Below are 26539 nucleotides of genomic sequence, written 5' to 3'. Positions count from 1 at the left end.
AAGAGGGGAAACTAAATAAGAAAAATTACGGGAGAGAAAAGTACTTTAGAGTTCGTATTTTTAAAAAAGTAGACCCACAATTAAAATCGGGTGGAATGAAACTACAAGTTTTGAATGGCTTGTTTAAAACAGGGGTGACCCACTGCAGGAAGCGGTGTTTTCAAGAGGAAATGAGACGACAGAAAACAGAACAGAACGAGATGACGTTCTGGTCCTGATGAAGGGTCTCGACCAAAGTTCTGACCTGCAGAGTTACTCCGGCACTTGTGTGTTTTGCTCAGGATTCCCAGCATTTGCAGAATCTATTACGTGTATGCGCTAGCGATATGAGGGAATAGAATAGCGGTGAGGGACCGAATGGCCAGGTGCTGTAATCTGTGTAAATCCGTGCCTTTGAGAGGTGTCAGGTAGTTTACGGTGGAAGGAGATCATTCTGGAAGGAAGCTCGGCTGGAATCACAGAGATCCTCCTCAGCGGCCGAGTGATCGGGTGAAACCCGGAACAGGTGGAACCGTGAGCGCCTGTGGCTCTGAGATCAGTAGCTATAGAGAGGGGCAGCGCCCAACGGAGACTTCACGCCGAGAAAGGCGGTAGATCTGAGGCTCTGCTTCTGGAGGTGTTGGCCGAGATTTACAGTGGGCACTTCTTCTGCAGCGCTTGCTTGGCAGCAAACGCGAGCGCCCTAGGCGCTTAATTATTATACGCCCCAGGCCGTTGTTGGCTTGTCCATCACCACTGTCCGTGGCAACTCTCCTCGCCTCCCTGTTGGCCCTTTGGAACTGGCCCTTCATTAAAGACCAGCACAGAATTACCACCTGACCTCCAATCAGCTCACACCAGGAGGAGGAAGTGGCGAGACCGAGCTCTCGGCATCAGTCGCTGCCGGGACCTGGGGTTAAGAGGAATGAAAAACTCCTATTGGGAAATAAATGTTCGTTTAAACAGCCCCTGTCCTTTGGGAATCTACTGGATTAAGCGGCTGCAGGAAGGTGACCACAGCGTCTGAGATATGGTGAGTCTCGCTTGCCTTCCTGAGTTGAATGAAGTTGTTGAACGGAGCGCTCTGTCGGTGAAGGAGCTTCCTCCTCGGGTGAGACCCAGCGAGGTGCCGCAGAACGACACAGATTAAATTTCTCGGCTCGGGAACTTCTTGTCGCCTGTTTGTGGGGAGGAGGCTTACCAACTGTAACAAACTCTAAAGATTCTGCAGATGCTGGAAATCCTGAGCAACACACACAAAATGCTAGAGGAACTCAGCAAGTCAGACAGCATCTATGGAGAGGATCAGGAATGGAAAGGAAGGCGGGGTGAGGGGGAAGGAAGAAGCCAGAATGAGAAGGTGGTGGGGGGGGGGGTAGGAAAGGGAGGACAAGTGGGCAGGTGACTGGAGGAACAACACCTCATATTCAGCTCTGCCTGGATAGCTTCCAACCTGAGGACACAAGCATCAATTTCTCTAATATCTGGTGATTTCTCCCCCTCCCCCTTCTCTCTTCTTTCTACTCCCCATTCTGGTTCCTCTCTTACCCCTTTTGTTCTCACCTACTCATCACATCCTTGTGATACCCCTCTTCCTTCCCAGTCTCCCATGGTCCACTCCCCTCTCCTATCACATCCTTTTTTTATCCAGCCCTTTGTCTTTTCCACCTGTAACCTTCCAGAAACTTACCTCATTCCCACCTCCCTCCCCACCCACTCACCTTCCCCCTCACTTCCCGAGCTTCTGCTGTTCCCCCTCCACTGCCTCCTTTTTCTGGCTTTGTCCCTGTTGCTTTCCAGTCCCGATGAAGAGTCTCATCCTGATGTTTGCTTCCCGCCATAGATGCTGCCTGATCTGCTGAGTTCCTCCACACGTTATGGCATCTTCCAGTTGTGATTTTAACTGTGCCAAGCTCAGCACATCTGGGGCAGGAGGTGGAGATGTGGGACTGTTCAGGTGGAGAGGTGGAGATGTGGTGGAGATGTTCAGGCGCTGAAGATGTGGCGATGTTGGGGAGGTGGAGATGTAGTGGAGATGTTCGGGATGTGGAGATGTGGTGGAGATGTTTGGGAGGTGGAGATGTGGTGGAGATGTTCGGGATGTGGAGATGTGGTGGAGATGTTCAGGAGGTGGAGATGTGGTGGAGATGTTTGGGAGGTGGAGATGTGGTGGAGATGTTGAGGAGGTGGAGATGTTCGGGATGTGGAGATGTTCAGGCGCTGAAGATGTGGCGATGTTGGGGAGGTGGAGATGTGGTGGAGATGTTCGGGATGTGGAGATGTGGTGGAGATGTTCAGGAGGTGGAGATGTGGTGGAGATGTTTGGGAGATGGAGATGTGGTGGAAATGTTCAGGAGGTGGAGATGTGGTGATGTTCGGATGGTGGAGATCTGGTGGAGATGTTCGGGAGGTGGAGATGTGGTGGAGATGTTCAGGAGGTGGAGATGTGGTGGAGATGTTTGGGAGATGGAGATGTGGTGGAAATGTTCAGGAGGTGGAGATGTGGTGGAGATGTTCAGGCGGTGGATCTGTTCTGATGGTGGAGATGTTTGGGATGTGGAGATGTGTTGATGTTCAGGAGGTGGAGATGTGGTGGAGATTTTCGGGAGGTGGAGATGTGTTGATGTTCAGGAGGTGGAGATGTGGTGATGTTCGGATGGTGGAGATCTGGTGGAGATGTTCGGGAGGTGGGGATGTGGCGAGGTTCAGGAGGTGGAGATGTTGGGATGGTGGAGATATCCAAATGTAACTTTACTACAGTTAGTTTGTTTGTTCAATTCGTCCTTTCCCTGTGGGGAAATATTATTTGCATTTCAGAGTTTTTGTGTTGTCCCACTAGGCTTTCAGCTCTGAGTTCATTTCTTAAACTGTAAGTAATTTTTTTAAAGTTAAAATAAGGAACAGGAAACTCAAAGAAAATGGGAAGTGGTCACTTGTCTCATTCTCAGCTTCATCAGTCTTGATCTGAGAGTGTTTGGCCTGTGGATGGAGTAGCTCTGAACACCATCTCACAGCTGGCACTGTCGCCCAGTGATCAGCACCATCTCACAGCTGGCACTATCTCCTGGCCAGCAACACCTTCTCCCTGCTGACAATATCATCACCAGCCAGCTCTGTCAACCACAGGTATCACAGTCTCCTGGAAGGCAACACCATCTCCTGCCGGCACCTCATCCATTGGCACAGGAGCCTGAGATTGGGTTCTTCAGCTGTGCCCAGTGTCCGAGATTTTACTTTGACCAGTTAGGCCAGTTGTACACAAGAGACCATAAGACAAAGGAGCCTTCTGGCCCATCAAGTCTGGTCCAACATTCTATCATGGCTGATTTATTATCTCTCCCAACCCCTTTCTCCTACCTTCTCCCCGTAACCTTTGACATCCTGACTATTCAAGAATATATCAACCGCTGCCTTAAATATATCCAATGACTTGGCATCCACAGCTATCCACAGCAAAGAATTCCACAGATTCACCACCCTCTGGCTAAAGAAATTCCTCCTCTCCTTGGTTCTAAATGGGTGTCCTCTATTCTGAGGCTCTGTCCTCTGGTCCTAAACTCCACAATAGAGGAAATACCATCTCCATGTCCACTCTATTACAACAAGAGGTGGTGAACCTGGAGTTGGAACAGAAGGGAGTAATGTTTGAGTGGTGGCTGGGCTTGCAGTGGATACCGAAGCAATGGTCCGATGTTGGGTAAAAGGAAATGTCGAAAAGCTGACCTCTTCTGTGAAGACGTGAGCACTTCACCAAACCACAGTCGTACTGATATTGGCATCAGCTTTTTTCTCAGGTGTCAGATGAGCAGAGTGTGTTAGGTTACAGTAAGGAGATTGGAAGCATTGAGACTGTGGTAGAGACTGTTCTTCATCTCCAGGCACTCCTTTTCTCTCAGTCAAAAGACAAAGTACACTCATTATCAAAGTGTGTATATGTCACCATATACTATCCTGAGATTCATTTTCTTGTGGCATTCACAAGTAAATAAAGAAATACAACAGAATTTATAAAATCTGTATAAACAAAAACAACCACTGTGCAAAAGAAGACTAACTGTACAAATAATAAGAATTTTAAAAAGTAAATAAATACTATTGAGAATATGAGTTGTAGTGTCCCTGAAAAGTGAGTCAGTAGTTATGGAGTTAGTTCAGTGCTGAGGTGAATGAAGTTAATCCACAGAGGTTCGGGAGACTGAATGTTACAGGGTAGTAACTGTTCCTGAACCTGGTGGTGTGGGACCCATTCCCAGGAGCCACCAATGTTCCCCATGTCTTTCATCCTTTTTCACCCTCCAGTGACCAAAATGTCCTCCCAAGGAAGCAGAAATTCTTCCACAGTACATTACGTGCAGAACTCACTGTGTGGAGCTGACATACTGGAGGAACTCAAAGGCATTTTGATGGGCACTTGGCAAACAAGCCACTGTCAGTCCACAAGGAGGTGACCCTAGGTTTCCAAAGTCCCATTGCTTTAATTCTTCAACTGCAGTGGTCCAGTAGTGCTCAAGGAGCAGCATCTCCCTCACAATAGCAGTGTGCCGGTTAGTATGACACTATTAAAGCTCGGGGCATCAGAATTTAATTCTGACATCATCTGTAAGGAGTTTGTACATCCTCCCCGTGAATGTGTCAGTTTCCTCTGGGTGCTCCGGTTTTCTCCCACATTCCAAAGATGTACTCACTGGGTTAATGGGTCATTGCAAATTGTCCTGTGATTAGGCTAGGGTTAAATCAGTGGGTTGCAGGTGGTGCAGCTGGAAGGGCCTACTTCATGCTGTATCTCTAAACAAAATTAAAATTAAAGTATTGTAGCCTTTGGGACAATATTGAATTAAACAATTTTGTGTAGATGCATTATGTCTCACTTCGTGGATGTGGGTTCACTTCTCATTTTAATTTGTGCATCTTTCCCTTTCTGTCTCTCACTGCCAGGCTTTGAAGTAAGTTTTTATTTGACAAGTTGGTTTCAGCATATCATCAATATTTCCTCCCCTTCCCTACAGCTTGTTTGGTTTCTCATTTTTTCAGTTCTGACAAAAGCTCTTTGCCTCTATTTTTCTCCCCTCTGAGGCTGCCTGTCCCACCGAACAGTGTAAGCACTCCCGGTTTCTCTCTCCATCTTCTGGAGGTGACCAGTGACACAGAAACTCCTGGTGCTGAAAATCTCCCATCCTAAAACCAGTCCAGTGAATCACTGCAGCATTCCTCATTATCTCCTTTTGTGCAAAGATAAAAAGCTGTACAATATTTAAATCCACTCGCTCAGACCTATCCAATTACATTCATATCCCCTCATATACTCCACTTGCTGTTACAATTGTTTGATTTACCTGTGCATCAGGATTCCATATCATGTATAAAATTACTTCCTCCCAGTGACCATGTGGGTTTCTTCTGAGTGGTCCAGTTTCCTTCCACAATCCAGAGATGTGCAGGTTAGGGTTAGTAAGTTGTGGGTATGTTATGTAGGCTCTGATAAGGTGGCAGTGTGTTCAGACACGGTGGTCTCTATGGTGCCAACCAAAGGTTTTAAATGCCTTTTTTTACAAACACAAGATACTGCTGGACATCGGGATATGATATTTGCTCAGATTAAATTCCATCTGATTTGTTCTTGTTCATTCACTTCATTTGGTCCCTATTCACAATCCCATCAAATTTCTGTCAGGAATGAAGCCTTGAACATATGCAGACCTGAGAAATGCAGAGAGTGGAGGCAGGAACTAAGCAGCGGCCATGACCTTATTGAATAATGGAGCAGATCAGGAGATATTCTTGTTCCTTCTTAATGTCTTAGTTGATCTCCTTGACCAAGTCACTGATAGAGGTTGTGAGTAGCTGGGGCCCATGTACCTGTGGTACCTAACAGTTACAGCCAGCCTTTCAACATCTCAGTACTCTTTGCCTTCTGTCTCTTACCAGATCTCACTCTACATCAGCACTTCCCCCAACGAGCTTCCAGCGTGGGACCTTCTGAAATCACTTTAAATGGATCTGAGCTGAATGCATCTCCAAAAAATTCAATAAACTGTCAAACACAAAATGCTGGAGGAACTCAGCAGACCAGGCAGCATCTATGGAAAAGCATACATGATGTTTCAGGCTGAGACTCTTGAAGAATCTCGGCCCAAAATGTCGACTATACTCTTTTTCCATGGATGCTGCCTGGCCTGCTGAGTTCCTCCAGCATTTTGTGTGTGTTGGTTGGATTTCCAGACTCTGCAGATTTTCTCTTGTGTGTGAGTAAATTACTAACATCATTTCCCTTCAGATATCCATTGGGACACAGTTCAGTCTCTTCTTTTCCAGGCAGTCTGTTCCTCCATCCTCCTCCTAGACTTTTCTCAAAGTTCAAAGTACATTTATTATCAAAGTACATATATGTCACCATATACAAACCTGGGATTGCCATCACAACATAACAACAACCTCTTACTCAATGTCAGCAAGACCAAGGAGCTGATTGCTGACTTCAGGAAGAAACTTTGACCAACTTCTACACGTGTGTAGAGGAGAGTGTATTGACTGGTATGGAAGCACCAATGCCCTTGAATGGAAAATCCTACAAAAAGTACAAACAGTTATCACCCCTCAACCATCGGGTTTTTGAACCAAAGGGGATAACTTCACTCAACTTCATTTGCCCCATCACTGAATTGTTTCCACAACCTATGGACTCACTTTTAAGGGTTCTTCATCTGATATTCTCGATATTTATTGCTTGCTTGCGTGCTTGTTTGTTTGTTTGTTTATTTATTTATTATTTCCTTCTCTTTGTATTTGCACAGTTTGTTGTCTTTTACACACTTTGATACCCAATTTAGTGCAGTCTTTCAATGATTCTGCTATGGTTATTATTCTATTATGGATTTATTTAGTATGCCTGCAAGAAAATGAATCTCAGAGTTCTATTTGATGACATGTATGTACTTTGACAATAAATTTATTTTGAACTTTGATCTATGAGATTACAACAGATACTGGGTTAACCGGTTGATAATGACCTCTTTACTTCTATTTTCCTTCTTCAGCTGTGAGGTCACATTTTCAGTTTCCGATCCATGAAAGCATCTCAGATTTTGTGGAATTTTGGAAGATGGAAAACCAAATATCCACTTTCGCTTCAGTTCATCTTTCAAAGCTGTCTGGGAGGTTGATCACAGGGTCCTCAGCATTCACTCTCATCAAGTTCCCAAGACCAGTTTTTACTAATAATACTCCCCTTCTGTTCCTCTTTCTCAATAGAGCCTAGGTCATCTTCTATTTCTGTTTCATCTGTTTGTGTCATTTTCTATGAAAGTGGATGCAATAATGTCTCTTTCACTTCTCTGCCATTTCCTCATTCCCCAGGGTAAGTTTTCTCTCTTCTCCCTTCATAGGGCCCCTCATTTTTCTTTCACCAGCCATTTCCCTCCCACATCCTCCTGCAATTTTCTGTATGGTTAGATATCCAACATTATAATTACTCATGAATTGGTCAATTATTATGATGTGAACCGAGGCACAGTGGGAAAACATTATTTGGTGTGCCATCTGGACTGATCATTTCATCACACAGGTACTCGATAAAAGAGTAACAGGATGCAGCGTAAAGTGTTACAGACACAGAAAGTGCAGTAAGGTGCAAAGTCAGAACAAGGTTGATTGTGAGTTGGGTATACTTAAAGCAGATGATGACAGGTTCTTGATCAGTCAGGGTCTCAAAGGTTATGGGAAGAAGGAAGGAGATTGAGAGGGATAATAAATCAGCTGTGATGGAATGGTAGAGCAGAGTCAATGAGCTGAATGGTCTAATTCTGTTCTTATGTCTTATGGTCAAGAATTCATTTTATCATACCAGAGAAGTATTCAATAGTGAACAGTGTCCTTGAGCCTGGTGGTGCATGCTTTCAGACTGTCGTGCCTCCTGCCTGATGGGAGAGGGAATGTCTGGGGTGGCTGGGGTTCTTGATGATGTTGGCTGCTTCACTGAGGCAGTAAGAAGTGTAAACAGACACCATGGAGAGGGTCTTGTTTCTGTGACGTGTTTTGTGGCCCGTCACTAACTCCCACCAATACTTTCTGACACTAGTTTTTCTCATAACTCAAACCAAACTGATTTTAGTTGATCTGCCAAGCCAAGGTTGGTTCTCATTTAATTTCATTCATGTGCTCCCCTACCTTTTATTTATTTATCTGACCTTCCTAAATGCAGCATTTCTGATGCGTGCATTGGGGCTGTCGGTCTTGGCTTTATCTGCCCCTGTGCATACACGTGTACTTGTCCTCACCAATCCCAATGTTCCCTCTTAACATTTTTTACAACTGCTCAAACCAACCAATGCTCTGAGCAGGAAATTTAAATGTGGCCTGAAACTGCGCACCACTTTTTGGTAATGTACATACTTTTGGTTTAAGATAGCATTGGTGAAGCACAGAGCTAACTTCCTGGTAGCAAACAAAACTATAAATTACTTTATTAATCACACTTTCTCGGATATGCTCACTGCAATCAAACACCTGAAACTTCCCCTTTGGAGTTGAACATTTGAACTGCCTGTAAGACCTGTGGTAAGAAGCGAAGTCTTAAAGGTGGAAGAAGGTTGTGGCATGGTGGGTACGGGTTGAATCGAGGTGGCAGGGTCTGGGCACAAGAGCAGGGAAGGAGTCATTGCTGGAGCAGACTTGAAGGCGATTCGATGCGGCAGAACCGAGGTGAGGTGAGCAGCAGGACCAAGGCCCGGTTCCGGGACCAAGGCCCGGTTCCGAGAGCAAGGAATGACCCAGGATTTGCTGGTTCAAGTGCTAGTCCAGATTGAAAAGTTCAGGGTATCAGGGCTGGAGGCAAGGGATGAGCCAGTGTTCAGTTCACTGCGCCATGAGGTTTACTTGTCTCTGCACAGAACTAAGGCTGTGGCCTGCAACTAATGAACTCTTGGATCGGCTGCAGTGATGACTGGCTTCATGGCTGTGGACTCACTTTTGTGCACTTCAGTTCTGAATGTTATTTGCTTACTTTTATTGTTCGCTCGTTTTGTTTCTTTACTGCACATTGGGTGTTTGATGGTCTCTTCTTTTAATGGGTTCTGTTGTATTTTGTGGCTGCCTGTAAGGAGATAAATCTCAAGGTTATATAATGTATACATACTTTGATAATAAATGTACTTTGAACTTTGAATATTTAGAATGAAAGTTTAAAAAACACATACTTTTGATTTTATTAATTGAAGGGTATAATGAAATATAATACAACAAAGAAAATTTTTTACATTTTGTGAACTTTTTCCAGCTGCTTCCAATTCCAGCTGCACAGCAACAAAGGCTATGTGCGCGGGGGGCATTTCAGTCACTGTGTAGCCATGCACCTGTGCAGCTTCGAGGGAATGGTGGTTGTCACAGTCCTTCTTTTAACACATGCAAAAGAGTTTGAGGGACCCTACCAGTTTGTATGAGTGAGCATCACCCTGAACAGAGAGGTTTACCAACAAATAACAGGTCTACAGTAATGAATGTTCAGATAGTACTAAAGAATTAATGTGCCTGGTGCTGTTGAAATTATTGATTGAGAAAGCGTGGTGTGTTCCTCTTATCTTGTACAGATCAAACATGCAATACATCACCCATCCGGCTGAGGAACACTCAGCGGTTTGAATGTCTTGTCACAGGCAGTGTCGGTGCAGAGAGAAATGGAGTTAACATTCCAGGCCAAAGACTCTATGTTAGAACATTCTTGTGGGGTCTTTGATCTGAAACAGTAATTGTGTCTCTCTCTGCAGATGCTGCCTGACCAGCTGAGGGTTTCTGGCATCTGCAGACTTTTTACCATATTCATGTCTGTCTTGTTTTTCTGATGTCACCAAACTTGATCGGCCCTGTAACCCGAAAGAACATCGAACATAGACAGTACAGCACAGGAACAGGCCATTGGCCATGGTGTTGTGCTGAACCAATTAAATTAGTAAATCGAGTGGCCAACTAAACTAATCTCTTCTGTCTACACAATGTCCATATCCTTGCCTTTCCTTCATATTCATGTTTGTTCCTCTTAAAAATCTCTGATGTATCTGTCTCTACCACCACCCCAGGCAGTATATTCCAATCACCCAGCACACTCTGTGTTTAAAAAAAACTTGCCCCTCACACCTCCTTTGAAATTACCCCCTCTATTAATGCAAGTTACAAACTGGGCTGAGAAGTGACAAATGGAGTTTAACACAGGAAAGGGTGAAGTGATTCACTTTAGATAGTTGAATTTGAAGGCAAAATACAGGGTGAATGGCAGGATTACTGGCTGTGTGGAGGAATGAAGGGATCTTGGAGTGCACGTCCATAGATCTCTCAAAGTTTCTGTGCAATTTGATAAGGTAGTGAAGAAAGCTTAATGGTTTGTTGGCCTTTGTTAGTTAGGGGTTTGAGTTCAAGAGCCACGAAGTAATGTTGCAACTCTTGGGATGATATTTCCTATGATTGAGATGTTACAACCAGGTGTCGCCATCTATGAATTGGGGGTGTTGGACATCCGGGGATGGGATGTGAAAAAAATTCATCTCCTGGAAGAAGGTGAATCTTAGTAATTCTCTGGGGAGGGGAGTGGGCACTCGGTCCTTGACCATCACAAACACGGATCAGGAGAATTCTGGATCTTGGAGTACTCGAGGAATGTGAGGATGGTCCGGGAGGGCGGGGCAGAAGCAAGGCAGCCCAAACTTATCAGCAGTGAGCTATAGGCCTGGTGCTGGAAGATGAGGTCAGACACCCACCACTCTCTGAAAAGGTCAAGTTCAATTATCTGTCAACCATACATGAATATAGCCAAATGAAACAGTGTTCCTCTAAGGCCAAGATATAAAACACTTCAGCAACTGCACACAGCACATAGCACAAATAGTACATATGGTTACAAGTGCAGAATAACAAACTGTCACAAAGAAAAACAATATATCCCAATTCCTTGTGTTGTACAACTGTAGGTTGATGGTAAGTTGTCAAAAAACCTACCTCTGACATTCCCTCTGAACGTTCCTCCATTCATTGTAAAAGTTATGTCCTCACACTGGCTCTCCACTCCCTCTATGCCTCTTATCATCTTGTACATTTCTACAGTTTGTATGAAGTCACCTCTCATCCTCCTTCACTCCAAAGAGAAAAGTCCGAGCTCACTCAACCTTTCCTCATAGAACATGCCCTTTAATCCAGGCAGCATCCTGGTAAATTGTCTCTCCATTGTTACTAAAGCTTCTACATTCTTCCTACACTGAGACTAGCAGAACCAAACACAATATCTTCTCTTCCGAACAGCATTCAGATCCTGTCTCTCAGGGACTGCATGCTCCTAGATCAATCTGCATTTAACCTGTGCTTCTGGTGTGCACATAATGGACGATCTAACGTGTACCCACAACACCTCCTGACTAGTGAAGAAAGCATAGCAGTGTCTACACTTTCTGAGGAGATCGGGGCATGCCAGGCTCCCTTCTCCATTCTAACAACTTTCTACAAGAGCACCATCGAGAGTGTCCTGCCTGGCTGCATCATTGTGTGGTATGGTAGCTCCAAGCCTTCGGACCGCAAGCCCCTACAGAGGACAGTAAAAACCATGAGAACCAGGGTCACCCTCCCCCCTATTTGTAACATTTACCAGGAGTGTTGTATATGCAGGGCCCAAAGCATCGTTGAGGATCCCTACCACCCATCCCACAATCTTACTGACCCACTACCATCAGGAAGGAGGCACAGCAGCATCGGGACTAGGACTGCCAGACTGGGAAACAGCTTCTTCCCCCAGACTGTGAGACTAATGAATACCCTCTCGCCACTGTGGTCTCATCACTAAGATAGCAAGCTGTTTACTGTTTACCTGTGCTGTACACTACATATATTTTGAAATATATTTTATTAATTTATTTATGGTGCTATTTTGTTTGATGTGCCATGTGTGATATATTTTTGTTGGTGCACTGTGGTCCAGAGGAATGTTGTTTCATTTAGTAATATGCCAAACACTCAATCCAGGCTGAGGGATTGTGATGCTGCTTTTAGATTGGGAGATGCGACACCTCTCAGGGAAGCAAGAACTGTGTTTTCCCGCTCCATCAGGAAGGGGAAATGGGGGCATTCTCAGAGAATGTACGGTCACTTCTGTGATACCAGTGACACAAGGCACACGTGGCAGGGAATTCAGAGGATTACACATTACAAGTCTACCCTGCAAATCAGCGACTAGGATGCTTCACTCCGAGAGGCTGAATGTCTTCTACACCTGGTTTGATGCGCAGAAATGCTGGTGAGGAAGGCACCCCTTCCCCCAAAGGAGCAGACACTCTGTCCAGCTGAAGCTGAGATGAAGGTGAGGAAGACCCTGGCCAGAGTCAATCTATGCAAAGCTGCAGGGCCCAACTATATACCAGATTGGTTGCTGAAAGACAGCGGAGCCCAGCTGGCAGACAAGCTGACAGACATATTTAACATCTCTCTGGAACAATCCATTGTCCCCTTGGTTTTACAGGCGACAACCATCATTCCAGTGCCAAAGAAGGTGACAGTAACCTGCCTGAATGACTATCAACCAGTGGCATTAACATCAACCATTATGAAATGCTATGAGCGACTGGTCAGGGAGCAAATTAAAGCCTTTCTCCCGGCTACGCTGGATCCTTTCCAGTTCACGTATTGCTCAAATTGATCCACTGATGATACAATAGCCTCTGCCCTCCTGTCCTGTCCCACCTGGAAAATGGGGTCTCATATGGCAGACTGCTGTTTGTAGACTTCAGTTCAGCATTCAATGCCATCACAGCCCAGAAACTGATGGGGAAACTGTTCTCACGGGTCTCATCAGCTCTCTCTGTAATTGTTCTCTCGTCCCAATACACAATGCTCTCCAGGGCTGTGTGCTCAGCCCGCTGCTGACGCATGACTGTGTCACAGGATCCAGCTCAAACTGTGTCACTAGTTTGTGGGTGACACAGCAGTGGTTGGCCTTACCAAGAATGATGACGAGACAGAGTATAGAAAGGAAGTGGAGAGGCTGATGGATTGCTGTGCGAAGAACAACCTAAGCCTGTACGTGGAGAAGACAAAAGAAAACATTGTGGACTTCAGGAAGGTGCAGACAAACCATCCCTATCTGTGAATACGTGGTTCCTCCATAGAGAAAGTTAAGTGCACCAAGTTCCTGGGAGTTCACAACACGGATTACCTCATCTTGTCCATTAATATCACCCCCCTGAACAGGAAGGCTCAGCAGCTCCTCCACTTCCTAAGAGGATTGAAGCGAGCAAGCTTCCCCAGACCCACCTTACTGCGTTTTACAGGAGCACCATTGAGTGTGCCCCGACAAGTTGCATCTCCATCTGGTATGGAAGCAGTCGAGGATGGGGCCTGAAGTCTTTACAAAGGACTGTGAGATTGACTGAGAGGATCATAGGGATCTATCTCCCTACCATCCATCGAGGCCATTTATCAGGAGCACTGCATAAGCAAAGGCCCTTAGTATTATTAAGGATCCCACCCATCCATCCAGCATCCTCTTTGACTTTCTACCATCAGGCAGGAGACTCCTGAGACTCCTGAGAAACAGTTTCTTCCCCCAGGCCATTAGGCTTCTGAACTCCTGGCCACATCGTATTCCAAGTGTCAATGGTTAATCTGTTCCATGCCTTACGATATTTAATATCAATACATTTTAGTTTGTTATTTATGTGTGATTCATCTGTAGATTTTATCCCTACCTTCATGTTATCATGCTTTACACCCTGGTTCAGAGAAACGTTGTCGTTTCTATATACTGTACATTATATAGCTTATATACATGCATGAAATGACAATAAACTTCACTTGTCATTTGATATATGTACACCCATATGATAATAGTCCTGAACTTGAACTTGGAAGATTCTATGTACTGTTGCTATTCTCTTGCCTTCCTATTCCATCCATAGTCATGGACCTCTTTCACTTTAGTCCTATCGATTTCTTTGCTGCTTGTGAGTGGGTGGGGGGTGAGAATTTCAGCAGGGGTACTGGGATTGGGGGGGAGGATGAGAATTTCAGCGGGGGCACTGGGATGGGGGGGTGAGAATTTCAGCAGGGGTACTGGGATGGGGGGTGAGAATTTCAGCAGGGGCACTGGGGTGGGGGGGGGTGAGAATTTCAGCAGGGGCACTGGGGAACTCTTTAGCTAGATGGTTTACCTTTGCACCAACCCCACACTCCTGATCTTTCTCCTTGTCCAGAGAAGCTTAGCCACCCCAGGGAGATTTCCTATCCCATCCTACCAGAGATGATATCACTCCTCTGCAGGCATGAAAATGTGTCCACAGGAAGCCACAAAAAGCTTAGTGAAACTATATATTAAGGTCACGAGACTTGAAAATCCAGGCTACTGCTGTGACTTCTTACTACTGCATGTAAAAGACAAGCATTTGGACTGTGTTTCCAAATGTTTACACCCATTTCCTGTTGAAACGTCAACTTTCAGGAAGTTGTACTTTGTGTAATTCACCTGCCCACATGTGTAATTCCACCAGCTTGCCAATCCACCAAGCACCGAGTCTCTGGGTCTGATCTACAGACTGTCAGCTGGTGCTGAAACACGAGGAGCAGTTTCCCTGTGGACCTGGAGCACAGTGCATCAGCTATCTTCGACCAAGGACTCCTTCGGTCTCACTGCTATCAACCTCTTGAATGGACAATGGGCAAAGAATTGAACCCCTGACCTCTTAGTCAACCTCATCAAGGCTTTAAAAACACAAAATGCTGGCAGAACTCAGCAGGCCAGACAGCATCTATGGGAGGAGGTAATGACGACGTTTCGAGCCAAAACCCTTCATCAGGAGTGAAGTAACATGGGATGGCCGAGGGGGGTAAGAAGTGGGGGGAGGTATGAAGTAGAGAGCTGGGAAGTGATAGGCTGGAGGGAAATGGGCTAGGGGGAAGGTGGAGAATTATGGGAAATAAAAGAGAAAGAAAGGTAGGGCTGGGGGGAGATTATAGTGAGGGGGGAAAAAGAGAGAGAAAGAGAACCAGACTAAAATTATAGATAGGGATGGGGTAAGGGGGGGCAGGGGTATCAACGGAGGTCTGTAAGTTGAATGTTCATGCCGGCAGGTAGGAGGCTACCTAGGCGGGAGATAAGGTATTGCTCCATCGACCTGCGTGTGACCCCATCCCTATCTTTCCTTTCGGTTAGTCCTGATGAAGGGTCTCGGCCCGAAACGTCGACATCGCTTCTCCCTATAGATGCTGCCTAGCCTGCTGTGTTCTACCAGCATTTTGTGTGTGTTTCTGTAAATATATCTGTTTTCTTTCTACCACTTCAGCATCATTATGAGTGGAATGATCTTTCTGGGTGGCATGTTAAATGCCACATGACGTGCGACAGTAATTACCAGTACCACAGGTTCCGATACCAGGCAGTGGTTTAGTGCTCGCAGTCTCTCCACTGTTTCACCCATCCTGCTCCGCCCTCCACTTCCCCTGGCAGCCACCTCTCCCCTCCATTATCTCTGCCCACCTTCCCTACCTCTCCCAACCAGTTCCTCTCACATCCACACCCACCTAGACAGAATGGGGCCATTTGGCCAACCCATCAGCGCTGGCCCTTGGAATGACATGGGGCAATCTCACTGTGCTGCTCCCCCCACCCCAGCAAACATTGGGTCCATGTTCTGAACTTGTCAGAGAGAGGTAGAGGATGCTTGGCCTGAAATGGGGCACCCCAACTGGCATTGATGTGGGTTCCTGAAGCTCAATCTCTTCTGCCTCTGGGTTCTCTGCATCACAGAGCAGGAGTGTTGGGGTGGGGGAGCAGCGTCACAAAACTCACACTTGGCCAGCATGTACAGGAATTCATTGTGAGGGGAGATTTAATCAAAGCAGCAGGAACTGAAGAAACGTCACCACAAGAATTCATGGCCTGCCCAACATCTCCAAGGCTTCCTCATCACGGCTCATGATTTACAGCCCTTCCCCTGGGTCTGGCTGTTGTACATTCAGATCTGCACACCACTGTCGTAAAGAGCGGTTACTTGAGTTACTAACGCCTCCCTGTCAGCTTTTTTTTTACAAAACTATAAAAGTTTATTTACAACACATATATACAAGGTCCAGACATTCAATATTTACAAGACCGTATAGTCAGATTAAAATATGATTACCACCGTCTATAAAACAGTCAATGCCCCGAGGGGCCCATCGCTCCCGGACGTCCCCCACTGTACCCATGGCAACCGCGTGCTCCCTCTCCGGAGACAGCGGGCACAAACGTACCCTCGGCAGAGGAGTAGGCAGTCGGCCCGGGCGAACGCTCCAGACCCGTGAATGGCCATCTTGGCCAGGCCTTCCCGGAGATCCCGTCCCGCCCGTTCCGAACTGGGTAGCCGGAGATGAGGAGCGTGGGACCAAAGGGCAGCCAGAACCTCAACAGCCCCCTGAGAAACTCAAAGAGGGGCTGCAGCCTCTCACATTCCGTAAACGCGTGGGACACGGACTCCTCCCGGCCACAGAATGGACAGCTGGACGGGCTGTCAGTGAACTGCTCAGGAACCTGTTGTACGGGACTGCCCGATGCAATACAGTACCTTCCACCCCAGGCCTCCACTGTACAGAAGCACTCCAGCGTGAAGAGACTTCCACTGGGGACCTCCTTCGTTGTTAAGGCGAGTCTGGTCGGCAGACGAAGCCGACGGCGAGGAAGTGGAAGGTGTGCAGGAGCAGCCCGGACAGGAAATGCTTCGGAGCGTCTCCCGAGGCCTGGGTCCTACGAGCACATCGGGTGGTGGTGCGACCCCACGCCCCCGCGACGCGCACCGTAATAGGATCGAGACCAATGACCGGTCCCCCCAGCAGCCAAAGCACCCTGCCAAACCCCATACCCTCCACGGCTCCCGGTAGAAGCGGGGAAGATCCCTCGGAGCGGCGTCCCCGGCGGAGTAAGTGCGTCGCCAGGCGTGCCATCTGCGAGGGTGGTCACCATGCAGGGTCCCCGGCGGAGAGCCTCCCGCTGGGTGCACACGTACACCAAGGACTGGCCACCCTCAGGACCGCTGCAGAGACCCAATGCCTCCTATTGCCCAGAAGAAGGCCACCAGCGGTGTCTAGGTCTTGGACATGAACGCCGCGAGTGAGACCAATGCAGACAGCCGGTACCACACCGTGGAGGCGGCCAGCTGTCCCCCGGTACGAGATCGCTCGAAGGTGGCCGGACCAGCGCCCAGCCGGGAGAGATCTTCGACTCCAAATCCCACCAGTTCGCCGGCCAGGCCTCCTCTGTCGAACTCAGGTAGATCCCAAGTAGAGGAGGTGCGTGGCGTACCACGCAAATGGCCTCAGCCCCTCCGGTAGGGAAATTGAACCAGTTTGGCCATTCTCCTCTGACCTCTCTCATGAACAAGGTGTTTTACCCCACAGAACTGCAGCTCATTGGATGTTTTTTTTTGTTTTTTGCACCATCCTCTGTAAAGTCTAGAGACTGTTTTGTGTGAAAGTCTCAGGAGATCAGCAAGTTCTGAGATACTCAACCCACCCCATCTGGCACCAACAATTTTTCCATGGTCAAAGTCACTTAGATCATATTTCATCCTCATTTTGATGTTTAGTCTGAACAACAACTGAACCTCTGGACCATGTCTACATGCTTTATACATTGAATAGCTGATTAGATCATTGCATTAACAAGTAGGCATATAGGTGTACCACTATTAATAATTGAGCTTCGCCTCAATGGACTCTGTCTACACCTCCCACTGCCTCAGTAATATAGCCAGAGTAATCAAAGAAATCACCCTTCCTGGACATTCTCTCTTGCCTCCTCTCCATCGGACAGAAGATGCAAAATGCATGTCCCACCAGGCTCAAAGATAGTTTCAGTCCCCCTCCCCATTATCAGACTCTTCTGCAATAAGATGGACTCTTGGCCTCTCAATCTAGCTCGTTATGATCTTGCACTTTATCTTTACCTGCACTGCACTTCCTCTGTAGCTGTCACACTTTATTCTGCATTGTTACTGTTTTATCTTGTTCTGCCTCAGTGTACCATGTAATGATCTGTATGAACAATGTGCAAGATGGGCTTTTCACTGTCTCTCTCTACACATGAGAATAATAAGCCAATAATAGTCATACCAGTACAACAAAACATGCACAATGACATTAGTGCAAACTCAGAGAGAATAGAAGAAAAACAGTCCATGTCTTTTGGATTGTTTCAGGAACCTGATGGCAGTGGAGGAAAAAAGCTGTGTTGAACTTTGAGGTGTGAGTCTTCAGGCTCCTGTACCTCCTGCCTGATGACAGCATTGAGAAGAGTGCATTGTCCAGTGATGACGGATAGATGTCACCTTCCTGTGATAATCATTACTTGTAGCTATTCCCCCCTGGTGGGGAGAGCTATCACTGTGAAGGGACTGGCTGAGCCTACCACTCCCAGCAGCCTCTGAGTTTTGATAGCAGGCAGAATACCATACACTGTACATCTGTAGAAGTTTGCCAGAGTCTTTACTGACATGGCAAATCTCCTCGACATTGTAAGAACTCAGAGATGCTGGCATGCCTTCTTCATGGTCTCCTCACATCACTGGATATTATTAACCTTGTCATAGAAAACTACAGCACAGTACAAGCCCTTTGTGCCAACCTCTCAATTTACTCTAGATCAATCTAATCCTTCCCTCTGACGTAGCTCACTTTTTCTATTATCTATGTGCCTTATATAACCATATAACAATTACAGCACGGAAACAGACCACCCCGGCCCTTCTAGTCCACGCTGACGCTTACACTCACCTAGTCCCAGTGGCCTGCACTCAGCCCATAACCCTCCATTCCTTTCCTGTCCATATACCTATCCAATTTTACTTTAAATGACAATACCAAACCTGCCTCTACCACTTCTACTGGAAGCTAATTCCACACAGCTACCACTAAGTGCCTGTCTAAGAGTCTCTTAAAATGTCCTAATATATCTGCCTCTGCCACCACCCCTGGTAGGGCTTTCCATATAAAAGAAAAACTTACTTCTGACAACCCCCTCACCCCATACTTTCTTCCTTAAAATTACATCTCCTGGTATTCGACAGTTTGCTTTGGGGGGGGCGGGGGGGGGGTCAAAGAGAATGTTGGACAGATGCCATATAAATTTACTTGTATTAGGTATTTGCTGTGGTGTGTTAAGGCATAACATGCAACAAAAACAATTATAAACAATTATATAAAAAAGCATGGATACAGAATAAAATGTGTATAATGATATTAATACCAGCATGTATTTACAAGGTAAACAGCTTTATAAAAAGTGGTTTAAAGCATTTACAGTGCAGTGATAGGTGGGGAGGGACACTAACTGGAATGATGGATTGGATTAACTGCCTGGAGGGAAATTTTTTAAGATGATGTGAAGTCTTCATTTTAATAGCCCTGTAGCACTTTCCAGAAGCTTTTGGAAAAGGCAGCTTGCAGGGTGGGTAGAGCCTGCAAGGATTTTTCCAGCCTGTTTCTTTGACCTGGACGCATACAAGTTCAGGAGTGATGGTAGAATGCAGCCAATGATCTTTTCCACTGACCTGAAAGTTTGCTGTAATTTTCCTCCTTGTTACATTTGTTCATGATCTCCCACTTCCCCTGCTGAGTTTTCCCATGTGGCCAACTGTGCCTCTTGTTCTGTGTTTAACAATAAAGACACTAAGAACGTGAGCAAGCTACACTGATCAGTAGAGGCCAAGGGCAGGCTAAGTCTGTGTGGGTATAAGAACCTGCATGGGATGAGGTCATGAAAACATTTTGCTAGCAATAGAAGAAAGGAAGCAGAATTCTCCATGACGGCTCACGTTTTGGCCACCCAGAAACTCTGTAATCCTCAGACTCAATGATACATGAGCTTCACTGCTCCAGCTACAATGGTTGTACCTCTCCAGATTCCCAACACTGCTGATGCTGGAGTTTCAATCAACATTCCTTATTTAAAGCACATTCCCTTCCCCACAGAATGGATCACCAGACTCTATGCTGCCAACACCGTAACTTCTTGGCTAAAGACTTCCAGGCAACAAAGGGGGACCAAGATCAACATGTCCCTGGGAATCCCATTGCCTTCAGACGACACAGCACACTGCCTTGGATTCAGTCCTGCAGGGCAGCTGCAGGAATCCTCAGTAGGAAGTTGTGAGGATTTTTCCAGCTTGGACAATTTCACTCACATCAACACTGAACTGAATCCATAACCTATGGACCCACTTTCAAGGACTCAACAACTCACGTTCACAGTATTAGCTATTTACTTATTTTATTATTATTTGTTTTTTGTGTTTGCACCATTTGCTTTTTGCACATTGGTTGTTTGTCGGTCTTTGGGTGTAGTTTTCCATTGATTCTATTGTGTTTATTTGCATCTACTGTGAGTGCCTGCAAGAAAATGAATCTCGGAGTAGTATACAGTAATGTATACATATTTTGATAATGCATTTTCTTTGAGCTTTGATTTACCCTGGAAGAATGAATCCATGTCAGTGTAGTGTGTGGTTCGAAGGCAATAGGACTCCCAAGGTGCAGAAAACTGTAAACTCGGCCAGCTTCAGCATGGGCAGTAGCCTCTACAGCATCAAGAACGTCTTCCAAAGGTGATGCCTCAAAGAAGGCAGCATCCGTCATTAAGGACCCCCACCACCCAGGACATGTCCTCATCTCATTGCTACCATCAGGCAGGAGTTACAGGAACCTGAAGACACACAGTCACCATTTCAGGAACAGCTTCTTTCCCTCTAAATGGACAATGAACCCATGAACACTACATCACTTTTTTTCCTGCTCATCTTTTGCACTATTTGCTTAATTTATTTTTTATATGTATACTTATTGTAAATTGAAATACTGTGGAATATTGGTAGCTCAGCTTAGCTATTTGGAAGTTTGGTTGATCATTGAGCATAGCAAACTGTTTGCAAACGTTTCATCTCCAATTGAGAAGCCGTCATCAGTGTGTTGTTTCCTCAGAACGCCGGCTTATATACTCCTCCAGGGTCTGAATGGATACCGATTAGATGACTGATCTGATTGGCTGGTTCAAAACCCTGTGAACAGAACAGATTCTGATTCTGGATAACATGTTTGCAGACATCATTATCATCAGGATAACTGCTTCCATAAGTTCTCCTGGCAGCTAGGCCTCAGCAGTAAACACACATCACCAGCAGAGCTAGCACACTACCTACTGACTGAAATACAATGTGTTCCGTGGCCTCCTCTTCTGCCATGATGGGGCAACTCTCAGGGTAGAGGAGCAACACCTCATATTCCGTCTAGGTAGCCTCTAAATTGATGAATATCAATTTCTCCAACTTACAGTAATTGTTCCTCTCCCCTTGCCCTCTTCTTCAATTCCCCACTCCAGCCTCTTCCCATCACCTCCCCCTGATGCCCCTCCTCTTCCCCCTTCCCCCATGGTCCACTCTCCTATCAGGTTCCTTCTTCTCCAGCCCTTTAACTTATCCCCCTATCATCTCCCAGCTTCTTACTTCATTCCCCCTCTGCCACCCACTCGGCTTCAACTATCACCTTCTAGTTTAACCTCCTTCACCTTCCCCCACCTCCTTATTTCAGCATTGGACTCTACATTTCCAGATCTGATGAAGGGTCTCGGCTTGAACTTCGACTGTTTATTCATTTCCATAGATGCTGCCTGACTTGATGAGTTTCTCCAGCATTTTGTGTGTGTGTTTCAGCAAATGAAAGCTGTCTCCATACAGCTGCAGTGACATGTGTAAAAACAGAAATAATGCAAACAAGGACATGGTTATATATCAAAGACTCGTAAACCTTAAAATATAATAGTACAGCTTGTGCAAATAGCTTAAGCCAAAAGTTTTATCAAATCTTTTTTAAAAAACCTTCAGAACAGAAATGTTTGAAATTCAAAGTGAGTGCTATTTACAACTACAGGACATCTACCATTTGAACTGGGTTATTTTTTACAGTCCACACCTTCAAACCATAAACCATCCTCTGTCCTCAGTGCACAGGATGTGTGTTTGCTCTGCAGAGCCCAGCAAGAATCAAAGACAAACGTGGGAAATGCTCTTTAGATCACGTATCCCTGGGTCATCTTAAATTCATGACCTCAGAATTAGAAGCAGGTTTAACACCACCAACATATGTCATGAAATTTGTTGTTTTGTGGCAGCAGTACATTGCAATGTGTAATAATGAAGTCTGTGAGTTACAGTAAATATATATATAAGTTAATTAGTGCAAAAAAAAGAAGTGGATTCAATGTCCATTAAGAAATTTTATGGCAGAGGAGAAGAAGCTGCTCCTGAATCGTTAATCCCATTAATTGACAAACTGCTACATAGGATCATAAGGCATTGAGGAAGCCAAAGGAACAGAGGGTTGATGGTTGATACATACCTTAAATGCTGGTGGAACACAGCAGGCCAGGCAGCATCTATAAGGAGAAGCACTGTCGACGTTTCGGGCCGAGACCCTTCGTCAGGACTAAGTTAGTGCTTCTCCTTATAGATGCTGCCTGGCCTGCTGTGTTCCACCAGCATTTTGTGTATGTTGTTTGAATTTCCAGCATCTGCAGATTTCCTCATGTTTGATACATACCTTGTCCACTTCAAATCAACAGACTGTTGTTTGTTAAAACAAAGACATAATTTTCAGATAGTTGGAGGAAGCTATAGGGGGGATGCCAGAGAAAGGTTTTTAAAAAAGAGAGTGGTGGGTGTGTGGAATGAGTTGCCAAGGGTGGTGGTCGAGACATATATGGATATTTAAGAGACTCTTTGATAGGCACATGGATGTTAGAAAAATGGAGGGCTGCGTGGGAGAGAAGGGATACATCATTGATATTGGAGTAGGTTAAAGTGTTGATACAAAATTGTAGTTCAAAGAGCTTGTACTGCACTGGACTGTCTATGTTCTATGACCTCTAATGACCTAGCTGTGGAACAAAACTCACCAAATAACAATGACCTTGCTAGCCCATTCACTGCTCACCCTCCATGGAGTCACTTGGCTGTTGCTCTCCTTGATGGCTTCCAGACTGTTGACACAGAGACTTTGTCCAACTCAGATGTAAAATCACTATTTCCTGATCTCAAATTGAGTTGGCAGGCATTAACTAACTGAAGTGAATGATGTTGAAGTGATTTGAATGGTTTCCATTACTGAGCTGTGAGAACATCTGTCCAATAACTGCACAACAGTCTGATTGTCCACCGACCTCAACAACAAGGAAAGAATGAGGCATCTAACTTTTTGTGTGGGTTGGAATTGGCTTCAGGAATTCATGTTTCTGAAGTGATAACAGACACATTATGGATTTCAGATCAGTAGAGATAGTTGCTACTCTATAGAAATGAATAACCAGCTGACATTTCAGGACTCGGTCCAAAGTGTCAATGTGTTATTCCTTTCCGCAGATGCTGCCTGACCTGCAGAGTTCCTCCAGCATTTTGTGTGTGTTGCTCTGGATTTCCAGCATCTGCAGAATCTCTTGTGTTTGCCATTCTGGTTCCCCCTCACCTCTCTTCTCACCTGCCCATTACCTCCCCTGGTGCCCCTTTTGCTTCCTTTCCATGTGGTTCACTGAAGATTCCTTCTTTTTCAGCCCGTACAACATTGAGCAATACAGCACAGCACAGGCCCTTTGGCCCACAGTGTTGTGCCAACCTTGTAACCTACTCTAACGTCCTCTTATATAGTCCTGCATTTTTCTTTTATCCATGTGATTATCTTAAGACTTCTTAAATGTCCCTAATAAAGGCGTTCCCAACCTTTTTTTATGCAGTGGAGCCTTATCATTTACCAAGGGGTCCATGGACACCAGGTTGGAACCACTGCCCTAATAAATCTGTTTCTACCATCACCTTGGCAGCACGTTCCATGCACTCACCACTTACTATGTGGAAAAAAAACTGACCTCTGATATCTCCCCTCCAATCATCTTAAATTTATGCCTTTTTGTACCCTGGCAAAACGTTTCTGTGTGTCCAAGCAATCTATGCCTCGTAGCATCTTGTAAGCCTCTATCAAGTTGCCTCTCATCCTCCTTCACTCCAAAGAGAAAAGCCCTAGAAACGAGTTACTGGTTCACGGCAAACTCCGTCTGTTGAGGATAGGATGCCTTAGAAAGTCTCCAGTCAGTGGTGAGACTCTGAAGATAATCAGCATACAGCATTTTGTGGTTACTTTGATGAATATAAACTGTGTAACTTGCCATCAGAGCATTATTACTTACCGGACAATTTACCAGGACTGAGCTTACTATATTCATTTGAATAATACAAGTTTCAGGAGGGAGACACAGTTCATCATCTCAGTGTGGAATTATTATTTATTAAATCCTACTCACTTCAACTTTTGTTGGTATCCTTCACATTAAACATCTAATTACTTACTCAGTTCAGCTTTAAAGTAAGTTTTGATTGATCATGCAATACGTTTACATGACAGATCCAAAATCAGGATTAAAATAATCTTCCAGAATGAAAGGAACATTGAACGCCATGCATACAACATGCTGGAGAAATTCCATAGGTCAGGCAGTACCTATAAACAGTCAATGTCTCAGGTGGAGACCCTCCACCAGGACCGAAAAGGATGGGGCAGAAGCCAGAATGTGAAGGGGGGTGGTATGCAACCTGGCAGGTGATACGTAAGAGCTGGTGAGGAGGAAGGTGGGTGGTGGGGAGGGGTGATAAAGTAAGAATCTGGGTGGGATAGATGGAAGAGGTAAAAGGCTGAAGAAGGAATCTAATAGGAGAGGAGAGTGGACCATGGGACAGATGGAAGGAGGAGGGGACCCTGAGGAAGGTGATGGTCAGGTGAGAAGAAGGAAAGGGGTGAGAGGGGTACCAGAATGGGGAATAGAGGTCAGTAGTCTGTTTTCAGTAATCCACTTGTCACCTGGTCGCAACTCAGTGCTGAAAATACTTAGTAAATTCTTGGACCATTGTCTGTTTAATGTTTTAACTGGTGAAATTTCCAATTGAATGCTCCATCTTCATTGGTTCTTTCAGTTCAAAACATTCACAGAGTATCTGTAGGTCAACCAGTGGATTTAGGTGCATGGCATTAGCTGTAAAACAGACCTATAAATCTGACTCTGGATTGACCACTCGTTTATGACAAGGTGGGAAGGAAGGATTATCCAACAGGTGGTGGGAATTCTGGAGAGGATTATCCCAGTAGGACTATCCCGGCAGGCGGTGGGGATCTCGGAACTGCCTCCATTCGGAAGGGAACTGGAGAGCTGCATAGTCGTCACTTGGTATCCAGAAAGATGTCCCAGTGGTATGGACTAGATGGGCTGAAGGGCCTGAGACAGGTGGATAGGGAAGTTAAGAAGTCATTTTGTGTGCTTGTTTTCAAAGGCCAAGGCACTGAGTACAAGAGTTGTGATGTTGTGTTGTGGCTGTCCAACACTTGGATTATTGAAGACACTGCAGGAAGGGTGTGGTTGCACGGGAGTGCAGAGGAAATTCACCGGGAAAGAGGGCTTGCCTTGCTGGTTGCTTTGTTGTTGCTGCTGCTCGCGTGGTTCTGCTGAGCATGGTGAGCACACAACGTTGGTGCCAGAATGTGGGGTAACACGTGGGCTCCTTGGGTTGTGCTGGTTGTAATGCAAATTATGCATTTCACTGTAGGTTTCGATGTTTGTGTGATAAATAAATCTGAATCTGTGGAATTTGTTGCCACGAGCAGCTGTGGAGGCAAAGTCATTGGGTACATTTAAGGCAGAGATAGGTAGGTTCTTGACTTGATGGGCCAAATGGCCTGCTTCTGTTCCTACATCTTATGGTCTGATGGTCTTGGGTAGCGTTGAGCTCACCTCTAGTGCACATTCCATAATAGGATATGTTCTACACTGGTGGAGTGGCAGAGAGGTATGGGCACCTTGTTCTGGAGAGAGGGACGAGTGTTGCAGAATGAGGGGATTTGGTTTTTATAGTGAGAAGATGACGGGTTTGGAGGTGTGTGAAAGGGGCAGTGACATAGGGAGGCCTGTTGAAGATAAGATGTCACATCTGAAGGGTGGAAGTGATCACTGGAATGGTGTGGTTCTGAGGGTGCACGTTTGGCACCAGACTCTGGTTGCAGTGGCATTGAACTGAATGTCATGGTGTCACCAGATTCTGCACAGACAGCTGACTCCAGTCAGCGTTGTTAAATCATATGACTGAGGAGCCCACCACAACTCAAAGCGGGCATTCCAGATCCGTCAAGGCCACCAGTCCTGTGTTGGAGATCAGTGGAACCCTTTCTCCATAAGTCCTCATTACAGGCCGTGGGAGAGTGCAAAGTGCACTGGGAGTGCTGCAGTGTCATGAGAGCGCAGGAGGTGGGGGGGGGGGGGGTCAGGACATGCCGTGGGAGTGCAGGATGGAACAGGGGAAACATGGGGGTGGGACAGGATGGGAGAGTGCAGTCTGGGACAGGGGAAACTCGGGGTTAGGGCGGGACGGGATGGGGGAGCATGGGACATGTTGCGTGATTGTTGCAGTGCTGTGGGAGCATGGCATTATTGGAAGCCCCTGACACAGTTTCCCAAAGGAATGAGGTCTTAACCTCTGACATGCAT

General features: G+C 45.9%; 1 protein-coding gene across 1 annotated transcript in view; it reads left to right on the top strand.

Annotated features, from left to right (window-relative positions):
- The first annotated feature begins 206 nt into the window (after positions 1-206).
- LOC140739704 (unconventional myosin-If-like) overlaps positions 207-26539 on the top strand; it is a 156560-nt gene continuing 130227 nt past the window's right edge. The window contains exon 1 of the mRNA XM_073068126.1: positions 207-1012. Coding sequence (XP_072924227.1) covers positions 1010-1012 — 3 coding nt within the window. The 5' untranslated portion in view covers positions 207-1009. The remainder of the gene's footprint in view (positions 1013-26539) is intronic.

This window comes from Hemitrygon akajei, chromosome 16, assembly GCF_048418815.1.
Source record: "Hemitrygon akajei chromosome 16, sHemAka1.3, whole genome shotgun sequence".
NCBI lineage: Eukaryota > Metazoa > Chordata > Chondrichthyes > Myliobatiformes > Dasyatidae > Hemitrygon > Hemitrygon akajei.
The sequence above is the reverse complement of the archived record's forward strand: the minus strand, read 5'-3'. Positions and strand labels throughout refer to the sequence as shown.